General features: G+C 44.5%; 1 protein-coding gene across 1 annotated transcript; it reads left to right on the top strand.

Moving 5' to 3' along the window:
- The first annotated feature begins 1,669 nt into the window (after nucleotides 1–1,669).
- nfil3-5 (nuclear factor, interleukin 3 regulated, member 5) lies at nucleotides 1,670–10,969 on the top strand. The gene is made up of 2 exons (XM_068589454.1): nucleotides 1,670–1,984; nucleotides 7,047–10,969. The coding sequence occupies exon 2, from the start codon at nucleotides 7,588–7,590 to the stop codon at nucleotides 9,430–9,432; it is 1,845 nt and encodes a 614-aa protein (XP_068445555.1). The 5' UTR covers nucleotides 1,670–1,984; nucleotides 7,047–7,587; the 3' UTR covers nucleotides 9,433–10,969.
- The last annotated feature ends 454 nt before the right edge of the window (nucleotides 10,970–11,423 follow it).

The following is an 11,423-nucleotide window of genomic DNA, read 5'->3' as shown; positions in this document are numbered from 1 at the left end:
CAGCTCTCTCTCCTTTAAATGCTTCTCCTTCAAGTCTTCACTTAAAATGCACAATGCAGGAAGGAGGCCGACGCTTGAGAATGACATTCACGAGACCGATCCAGATTTAATTTACTGCTGACGTGAAGTTAAACAGGTAACCCTGCTGCGAAGACGCCTCGTGCAAAGGCTTGAGCCTGGACGACAACAACACAAGATACACATGAGATCTTTTGTTTGCAATCCATCTTCATCAAGCCCAGGCTGCAAACCCCCCATGCCACGAGCCATATAGGAAGGAGTGAGAGCCTTCTGGTTGCTAGGCAGGCACCAACACACCACAGTTGCCAAGGGAATGCCTGCATGCAGAGGCAGATGAGGAATATGTTGGGGGTTGGTGGTTATACCAGTGGACTGGTGGGGGAGGAGCTAGACATGTTCAAGGCCACCGTTTCCCCAACATGGTCTAGTGGTGGTGGTGGTGGTGTGTGTGTGTGTGTGTGTGTGTGTGTGTGTGTGTGTGTGTGTGTGTGTGTGTGTGTGTGTGTGTGCGTGCGTGCGCATGCTCGCGGTGAATGGGTTCACGTGTGTGGTTGGAGACAAAGCAGGGGGAAGGGATGTGAGTGAAAAAGTGGGTTGGAAGTGAATGTGTGTCTGATACCAAACAGGGCTGACGTAACTGCTCATGAAATGTAGTGGAAATGAGGACAACGGGCTTCATGGGATAATAGAAAAGCTCATAAGCAGATAATACACGTTCAGATAAACAAAAAGCAAAAAATGATCAAGTGATTTATTATAGTTGAGAGGAAATGATTTTTTTTCCTGTTATACTCAATTTCAGAGTCAACAATGCTATTAATACCAAAAAGTAGAAAATCATTGCCAATGTTTCGATCAATAACACAATAACATCCTTAATGTGTGAACAAAGAGCCACTGCAAACACAACGGGTTTAACATGTTGTGATTCATACAAAGATAACAGGATGTAACCTCTGTGCTGTGAGAGACTTCAAATAGACTACCCTAAAAAGGAAAAGGAGAGTGACAAGAACATGTGTTCTCACAATGCAACTCATTTTCAACATGATTTTCATATGTAACAACGTAATAAGTGGGTTGGTGAGGACATTTAGACTCTCCATTTGGTCTTCCCACATGTAGTTACACATGTTTTAATGTGAAAATGTTTCTGCAAAATAAACGCACAGATTAAAATATCAACTGTCCTGTAGTTTTACAGTCTCCTCTTAAAAATGGAAGGATCACAGCATATTGTATATGTTATCTTTTGAACAAGTCATTCAACATCCTTCCACTGAAAGTCCACATTTGCTTTGCATTCCAAATACAAATCATCACCTTGAAAAAATATCACAAGACCAGAGACAACAGGGACATAACCCTTGAAGGGCATGCTGGTACATGCTATTATTGGACCTCTCAGTATAACATGATGTCCGCGTAAAAAGTTATAAACTCCCGTGAAAGAGATTGTATTACGTCGTGGAAAAGATGGAGATAAAAAAAGAGTAGAGGGATAATGAGAGAGAGAGAGAGAGAGAGAGAGAGAGAGAGAGAGAGAGAGAGAGAGAGAGAGAGAGAGAGAGAGAGAGAGAGAGACTCTCGCGCGGAGAGATAGAGGACAAAAGCGTGACGAGGCAGCCTAAGAGCTGTTATGCAACCGCTGACCTACTAACACATATCTCCAGAAAGGGAGCCGGAGAAACTGGAGCAAAGTGTCCGGCAGCACACACCACGCAGGCAGCCAGAGTCAAGACACAGACACGGCACCCAGCCGACCCACTGACTCCACCACAAAGGACCCGCGCACCGGCTCCAGAAGAAGACGAAAACTTTCCGGTTTTTTTTTTTTTTTTTTTTGGGGAGGTTTCTTCTAAAGGCGCAAGGAAAGGAAAGGAGGAAACGGGAGCGAGACAGCTTTTGTGTCGGGGAAGCCTGCATCATTTTTTTCTCTCCCCCACCTCCAGGACATGGAAAGGTATGTTATGACTGCGCGGAAGGCTTTGTCTTTGTCTCTTCTTTGTCTCTCTCTCTGTATTAGCTCTCGTGTATGAATGAGTGGATGGAGACGAGGACGCGGTGCTCATGGCCGGTTATTGTTCACATGGCGACTCCCGGCGCCGCCGGCAGGTCCGCGCGTCCGTGACTTTGAGACGTCTGCGGCTGGTTTTGTCACATTGAACACGGCGCTCTGGGGGCGAATCATGCCACTTTGTGGCGTTTTTAACGAGTGGGGTTTGGACATGTCCCTTATAAAAGGAGCGGAAAACGCGATTGGCCGCGTCCCACGTTGCGTGTTCAATGTCAAGGCGAGGTTATTTCCCGCATGGTGGTGTTTTCCAGGGAATGGGGGCAGCGGCGGATCTCGGTCTGTGTTGTCTGGTTAATGCAGACACACAGGGCACTAGCATATATTAGCTCCTGCACGTGGCATGCTGCTGTTTGTATGTTTGTCGCTTATATGTAGGTCACTTGTTCACTATGGCTGTTTTTATTCATTTGTCTTTTTGGGTGTCTGCCTGATGCAAACATTAGTGAGGATTAGCTAAAGTATCTGCTTTTTTTCTGGATACTAATTAAGATAAAGGATACTGCCAATGCCACAATTTCAATATATATGTATATATAAAATTCAAACTCAGGTCAGAGAGGAGGATATAACATATTTAAAAATAGATTGTATTAAAAATGTCCAACATCGTTATGTGTTCAGGATATACATATGTGCTGTGTTAATATTAAATAGAGAGTTTATTTATATGTAAGAGTATTACAGAGAATTTTAGGAGGGGGGGGCATGTTAAGTAAATGTCTTTTTTTCATGCTTATGCTTTTATAAAACTCCCCTTTCTCCAAATGTTCGGAGCATTTTCCTCTGTTAGATTACTAAAAGATCTCTAGATGTTCCAAGTTCAAAGGAGAAACAAAATGTCTGATTTTCATTCAAAGTGAGTCACTGTGATTCTTTTTTTTTGTTCTCATGAGGTGTGTTAAGTAAAGCACAGAGCTTTGCTTTGAGGGAGTTGGAGGGTATGACATAACCGGCACACAGCAGGGAGAAGCAATAAACAGCAGCTCTCTCTCGGGACAGAGAGGCCTGTAATTGATTCCCGTTCACACCCCGCTCTTTCCTCCCGTCATTCATACCTAGATTAACACTACATCCTAATTACTTAAACAGATAAGACATTTTAGAAACGCTTTCATCATTGACGTAACACAGCTGCTCAGCGTCTATGAGTTATTTTTAACTTCCCCCCTTTCAAAAAACAACAAGGAACATAAAAAACTTGAACCAGATAGTAATATTTTTTTTCTGGTACAGAATACTCGCATCTCAAGATCTTAGCAACTGACTGTTGTGCAATTAAAATAACATGTGAAGATCCAGGATGTGATGCAATGCATGGAAACCCCTGTCTGGAGAAGCTCGGCCGAGTTCTGGTAGCTGTTAGTCCGTCTGTGCCAGCTGGTCTGGTTTCAGAGGCGTCTGCGTCGCTCCGTCCCAGCCAGCTCTCTGAATATAGGTCAGACCTGTGTCAGGGTGAGGGGACACATGAGGCTCACAGAACAAGCTGTGGGCTCACAGAGTTTAAAAACTATGGCTACTCAACCCCATGTCCTAGTTTAGTGTGTAGTAGTCAATATGTTAGATACAAAATTAAAAAAAATATTTAAGTCAAAAATATATAGGTCACATGCCAAGTAAGGTTCAAAACACTTGAAAGAACATGATGCAAATATTTACATTTAATAATAAGTTCATACTTATTTATTTGGAAATGCATATTAGATTCACTCTTCCCCAAATGTGTAACTTTCTCTCAATATTGTGTATTAAGCTGTATAGTCTCGAATTCGGCCACTAATCATAGGCACAGGTCGTATTGGAAAGAAGTGTTAAATGGCACTTGGCAATAGGTCTCACTTGTTGACATGGAAGGTCTGGAGTCTTGTCTCCTCGTCTTGTTTCTCAACACAACGCTCTGTGGCAAAATGGAGGCTCCTAGCTGGGGCCCCTCCACGTGTGTGGTGTTGGATCACTTAAAAGATGGAGGAGGGGAAGAGGATGCCATGAGCTTTACTCACACTTGCCTTAGAGGAGGTCAGAGGTGAAGCATTCCTCCCGAGTAGCAAGTGCCTGGTAACTACCTCAGACCAGTGTTTTCTACAGCCAAGAACACTGAAAACAAACTGCTTACATTAACTGCAGTGAATCATTCGTTATAAAATGAGAAATTAGCCTCTGCACAAAGAGCCGATTACTCAATGTACCTTGCACAGTTCTCTTTATATTCAATCATAAATCTCGTATTTTATTCAGAGCACAACATGCACATTGGACAGTGAGAGGGAGGGGAGTGGGGGATTGCAGGGCATTTACACACAGCCAGTAACCTGTAGCTTGTGCTGCGATGTAATATGCATGTATTACACAAGCTTTGCTCCGCAACAAGTGAAATTCAGAGCACGTACGTTACGAGCAACAACAGCAGCCCCTCCCCATGCAGCCCTGAGAGAGAGCCTGTTATTTGTGAATTTGGCTGCAGCGATGGGTGTGTGCTCTGACGTCAATGCCATCTCCCCATCTCTCACTATTGTTTTTTCATCTGCTACTGATGCATAAGACGTCGTAAGGTTTTCAGAAAACAGGGATTAATGTTGCATCACTGGGGCTTTCTTAATCTGATTTTTAGGCATATGACAAAGAGACGTTTATTTTTTTATTCCCGCTGCTGCAAATTCTATAGAATTCCTCTCATTTCCACCAACCCAATTCCCCTCATCACCCTTTCCCTGATCTGCTTCCTCCCCCCCTCACCTCTTTCTGTCACTCTATTTATAGAGGGCTCTCTAATGCTCTCTTTCCCTATCCTGGCCTCCCTCCCTTGCAGTCCCACTGACCTATTTTATGGCACACCGTCAAAGACCGGAGTGTTTACTGCTTAGCGTCGTTTCTAGGTCAGTGGGACAACGCAGACGGATGCATGCTTCCTTCCCGCGTGCCTTTGTACCCCCTCACCATCCTCCCTCCCTCCTTTGCAAGTCTTTATGAAAAATATTCAGGGTTGGGGAGCAAGGGAGGGGCTGACCTTACATTTTTCCACATGTGTTGTTGGTTGTGTCCAAATCCCTTTCTGTTCGGCGCAGCTTTACTCCATTTCTTTGAGAGGAGGCAAACAAAATCCTTGTTTTGGCATTAAAGAGGAAGTTCAGTTTGAAGAGTAGCCTGCAGCCTACCGAGGCTTAGCCCCTGAGTTACAACATAACAGACGCGGGCAAATAAATGGTTAACTATTCGGAGCAGTATTCAAGCTGTTTCAAGGTCTCAGTATGGGTTTTTTGAATGTGAGACTATGTAACGGGGTCATTGAATCTGGGGGAAGAAGATAAATGCTGTAACCAGTCTGGAGAAGATGCACATTGGATTAAATAGTAATGACATTGACTTGATGATGAGATGAGAAGTAAGTGGTTTGGGATTTGGGAACAATAAACTGTGGCTACTTAAAGATACCTAAACTGATGTGTATCATATCTATTCAAATGTGTTCCTGTGGTTTTTGAGGTACTTGGTGAAGAAGTTGCAGTACATTTTCTGCATTCTGTTTCAATAGCATAATCAAAATACTTGTTCCTTCTACACCAATATTGTATTTGCATACCTGCGCTACTTGTTTGATAAACAAATTGAAAATTTGCATTAAAGGGGCTTGTAATGATAACAATTACAAAGAATCTAATTGGACTTTGGTGAAATAGGTAAATCTATTTCGATAAGTTAGTGTTCATCAAACTGAAATTTGTGCTTATTCAAGTTCCCGCTCTAAAAAAAAATAGTAAACACAAAGGATGAGGCCAATAAAAGCAACCAAGTGAAGCCGTAAGGTCACATGTGTGCTACGTTTCATTCCAGTGTTGCTGAGAATGAAAATCGACACCTGTGGAGTCCTTATACCCAGGGTATAGATTATTACCTTCTCTCTTATGTGTGTGTTATGGAAGGATGTTTTTGTGTTTGTAATGAGCTCCGTAGCTCAGTGTAGTGATACGTTTTTATTTCATATCAACTGTGCTATTCTGCGCAGTGAGAGAACCAAAGGAATCCATCCAAAAACAGGTGCAGAATAGATCAGGTTATTTATAACGTAACGTTGGACTGCCGTCAACATCCATTCGCGCTGCGTTCAGCATGGTTATTAATGCAAAGCATGTTGGGTGGGCAGGGCTTCCTGTCGAGCGACAGTGTTGTAATTGCATAATGGTTGTGGTGTTGTGTAAATTCAGACAGTGTGACAGCAACTTGAGAAACTGAGACATTGCCTCTTTGATGGAAGTCTCCTCCTAACCCAAAAACACACACAGACGTGTCCACTCCAATAGGACCATTTCAGCCTCTCCATTAACATGATGCAACTACTTTAAATGGTTTTGCATTTTAGAAAATAAAATGTAAAAGTTCAAAATATAATTGCACGTCATTTTTTCCATCATTTACCAGACTCTAATGACAACAATATATCCTAGTGTGTGATGATACATCATATCCTTATCCAACCCCGCCTCCCTCATCCCTTTATCTGCCAGTCTCTGCAGAGCTGGCACCGGGTCAGCCCGGCTCAGTCCTGTTATGTGACTATGACAGCAGCGTCTTACACAAGAGCTCTGCAGCAGCAGCAGCAGCAGCAGCAGCAGCACATACAGTATGCATAATCCCAGTCACAACCACACAGTGTGCTGCTACATGGACACTCCTTTTCTCTGTGAAGTCATTAAAACAAAGACTAGATAGGCAAACATTACCGAATTGGGTATTACGCCATAGATTTTTGGTGCTGGGTGATAGACGTGTTGTGTGTTGATCTCAAGAGTTCGAGATTTCGACCCACATGTAAGCTTTGTACTACAGTTCATAAGTTGATTTTACCTGACTGAAATATACACACAGTGTATGTTACTAAAAACTGCAGTGTTTTTTTTAACAGCTTATCTAACGCTGTCTCTTCCTTTTCCCTCTCCCTTTTTCTGCCTGTCTCCAGTGGTCAGCAAACAGCAGCACAGAAGCCGGATCCTCAGGAGCCCTAAACTACACAGACTGACCTACATCCTCTGGAAGACACACAGAGAAATAGTGCAGCATCTTGACTGACATCACAGCTCTGCTAAAGATTGAGGAAGACGCAGATGAACTCAAAATTACCCGCAACAAGACTTCGGAGACTGCTCTGATCTGATTGCCGTGGCAGCTGAAAGACTCATTGCGGAGAATACAAACTTGTTTCTTTTTTTTGGGGTTCAGAACACGAGTTCAATGTCTGAGGTTTTTGTGGAGTTCCCCCTCTTTTTGATCTTCTTGGCTAATATGGACACTTGAACGTTTTGATTGAGAAAATAAGTAACAAATCAATGAGGCTATCCCCTTCAAGGAGCACAATTACCTCATCGAGAAGTTTTTGCAGATCCTACAACTTAGGTCAAACTACTTAGTAACAGAGCAGAAGGCTCATATAGTTTTACATTTTTTCCCTTTCCCCTTTTACCCTTTGCTAGAGTTAGACTCTTGCCCCTCGCTGGGAAAAAATGGAAAGTCTGAGTCTACACATCCCATCCACCAGCAACAAAAATGCCATGGAGGTCGATACTTTCTCCTCCTACAGTGGCAGCATCCCATCCCCGACTCCTGAAGGCGGAGGAGCGCGGGTCAGCCGTCAGTCTAAAGGCTCCAAGTCGAGTGCGAGCTCCCGTCGCAAGCGAGAGTTTATTTCTGATGAGAAGAAAGACGCTTCCTATTGGGAAAAACGGAGGAAGAACAATGAAGCAGCCAAGCGCTCAAGGGAAAAGCGTCGCCTCAATGACATGGTGCTGGAGAACCGGGTCATGGCGCTGAATGAGGAGAATGTTCGCATAAAAACGGAGCTCCTCCAGCTCAAGTTGCGCTTTGGCCTCATCAGCACGGCCTCCTACATGGAGAAAAGTCAGCAGATCTCCAACAGCGCTGCTAGCGTCAACAGTAGTAGCGGGAGCAGCAATGGCACCCCAAATAGTAACGCCTACCTCTCAAGCAGCGGCTACTCCAGTGCATCCCAGGTGATGCTGAATTCAGACTCATCTGAAACTGAACAGTCGAGCCGGGGTGAGCGCCACAGCATGCTCCACCAGTATTCTCCCCGGGACTCCGCCTCTGACATGTCTGACAGCTCCTCCAGAGACAGCCCAGAGCCCATGGGCTTCAACATCAAGACAGAGCCCTCAAGTATGGAGATGGCCAGACTGGAAGGCAACGGGGCGTCCGATGATATGCAAAGTGGGGCTTATCATGGCGACCACACTGCCTCACTGGTTACTCCTCAACAGCAGAACGTGCCATTGGCTGAAAGTGTCATGGACTACCAGCAGCAGCAGCAGCAGCAGCAGCAGCGCCACGTGGAGGCCTCAAGTCCAGCGCCTCAGGCAACGTCTGCGCAGAGGAGCGTCATCTTGTACCGCTCCAGCAGCGGCTGTTACCCCATGGAGACCCAGAGGCACGAGGACCAGCGGAGCAGACCGCTGCAGCATGGCCAGCACACGTCGACCTCCAAGTTCACTGACTGCTCGGTGACCATCACCGAGGTGGCTGAGAAACTAGAGAGGACAAAAACAATGGACTCACCGCAGTACGAATACACTAATGATCACGCGGAGGCCACAGAGGAGCGGCAGCAAAGGTACGATCCCAACGGCCAACAGCAGCGCGAGAGCCATCATGAGCACTACAGCTACCAGAGTCAGGAGAGGAGTCTTCAGCATGCAGAAAACCACCAGAACCCCTTTGCCCCGAAACTGATCAACAACACCGAGGAGGGCAAGTCCTCCTTCCCACAGCACAACGGCTACCTCAACACACTGCATGAAGACCCCCCCGTGCTCACCTACGAGGGAGGCCCGCGAGCTGGTGGTTTCTTCCAGGAGAACTCCTCCACTAAAGACACCTCCTCCAGTGACGGGGACCCTCGTAGCTCTGATAAGGAGGGCTCCACGGACGACGAGTCCCCCTCCTCCTCCTCCTCAGACATCAGCAGCTACCACCAGAAGGTGGTGGGAGCCGCCGGTTCGCATGGCGAGTTCCAAGCTGAGGTCAAAGGCACCGCCCTGCCCCACAAGCTCCGCCTCAAGTACAGAGCTCTGTCCAATGGGGCAGCAGGACTACAGATGGAGGCAACAGTCAACACCTCCATGTCCCCCTCTCCCAGTTTGCCTCAGCACCCTTACCTAGCGCTGCCCACCAACCCTCACAGCACCCAGAGCAACGGGGAGAGCAAAGGGGTGGAGAATGAGACTGAGTATGAGGAGGAGGTCAATTCTCTAAATGAGAGGGCGGAGGATACAAAGGAGGGAGGGAAAAAGGGATCCAGCAGCAGGGATGGGCGCAACAAGAGGCGAGATTAAGGACAAATACGAGCATTTTTATGACTCACATCGCCACCTTACAAGACAGACAGTTCACCTAGGTGAGGTGCACTTAGGATGTGATATCACCAAGTTTCACTGTGTCACCTGTTCCTCTTCCCTTTGCTCTTCTCCTACCTCCCATCTACCCCTCTAATGAAAAGGATGGATCACTTAATGAGGGAGGGGCCAGAATGAAACTCTTCAGAGCTTGAGTTTGGGACATTTCCCTTGAGGAAAATTCAAACATTATTCAATTATTCATTATTGTAAACTGCCTTGGTGGCTGGCCAGCGTTTCTCGTGGCATTATGGGAATATTCCTTTGACCAAAGAATACACATCCCTCCTGTAGTGTCTCCCTTTTTGGCAAATAGTTACATTCTTCCTTCCTCTGAACACACCTGTACCATTTGACCTGCCATCCACTTATCATCTGCACATACAAGTCCCCTTTACTTCAGAAGCACTTAGATTGTATATTACTGTGACATACACATTTGCATATAAGGAATATATATTTTAAGAAGAAAAAAGTGGCAAAAACAAAAAAAAAGAAAGCAGTGGGATGCAAAATTCATAGACTTAAAAGAGATTGGTTTGTTCTTGTTAAGACACCTAGTATAGATGCTCTTTGTCTCTAAAAAATGACTCAAAGACTTTGAACTAAAAGTTTGCCAACTTGTTAAAATGAAGTAAAAAAAAAAAAAGAAGAAGAAAAAAGGTACACTTTTTTCCGATTTATTGATCAGGGGCCTCATTCAGGTGAAACGAGTTCTTTGACACTCAAAGCTGTCAGGGCCAGTTATTTGCATATCAGTTAAGGCCATGCAGTCACACATTGCCGTCTGCAAAACCTGACGAGCACAAGGCAAGCCTCGCCTGCCAGCCGTTCAACGAAAATCAATACATCTTCATTTCCAGACAAATATTGTCCGTCTAATAAATTAAATGGCTCTCCAGTCGCAAACCAGCAAAGCTGCTCTCTCTTCATAAGGTGCCTCTTTATTGTGTTGTCCCTTGTCCCGACTCGGCCGATGTCTTAACAGTCCCACTCACCTCTGCACTGAGTTGTTTTAGCTACAATGTGTACAAGTTTAACTGTTTCACGTCCTGGTGCCTGCCTCCGGCCACTATGTATAAATGTAAAGTTGTCTCTATCTCTTGTATACTGCTGTCATTATTTTATTATTATTTTATTAATATTGTTATTTTTTATTATATTTGGGCTATTATTACGTGGATTTTTCTGTCATCCTGTTGTGACATTTTGCTCTATGCTCTTCCTGGTTGTGCTGTGTATTTACCCATCAAGTCCCTATGCCCCAGTTACCATTTGTACTCTGTGTTATCGTATAACCTTTGTTGTTTTCCGAAAATGAAAAAAAATAATTTTTTTAATAAGGCTTGTCCAGAAGTGATTATGTATTGCTATACTTCATGTGGATATGCAAAATGGTTATAAAAAAAAACACTCATTTTTGATTGTGAAAGATTCAAAATGGAGAAAAAAAATAAAAGGTTGTTGAATTTATTTACACCTCTTTTGAACTTTTTGAGTCGCTCTTGTGAAATGCAATGTGAAAGTGACGCAGTCTTTTTCTAGCAGAAGACTAACCAGTTGATTCACAGCTCACAGACATCTCAGTCTGCCAGTACAGCTCAGTGTGAGCCAGAAAAACTTCACCGGTTCACCAACTCATCACTTTATTCCTCCCGCCTCCTGGCAGAGATTCAGTCAAACAAAACAAGTTGGAACAACACTCGGACTGTGTGGCGCAGAAGCGCAGGAGGAACCTGTTGGCTAAACTTTACCTCATGGAATATATTTGTGCTGCAATGAAGACCAAAAGTACACATCACAAACAGGCCGTTTGCTCACAGGGATTCAGTAGATCAAGATATATATTCAGTAATCAAGAATTAATACTTCTCAGAAAAACTCAAGTTTGAGCAGTTAGCTCAAAATAAAATATGGGTTAAATTGTGAAA

The sequence above is a fragment of the Clinocottus analis genome, unplaced genomic scaffold (genome assembly GCF_023055335.1).
Source record: "Clinocottus analis isolate CAN_PGR_092001 unplaced genomic scaffold, fCliAna1.0.p SCAF_22, whole genome shotgun sequence".
Lineage (NCBI taxonomy): Eukaryota > Metazoa > Chordata > Actinopteri > Perciformes > Cottidae > Clinocottus > Clinocottus analis.
The sequence above is the reverse complement of the archived record's forward strand: the minus strand, read 5'-3'. Positions and strand labels throughout refer to the sequence as shown.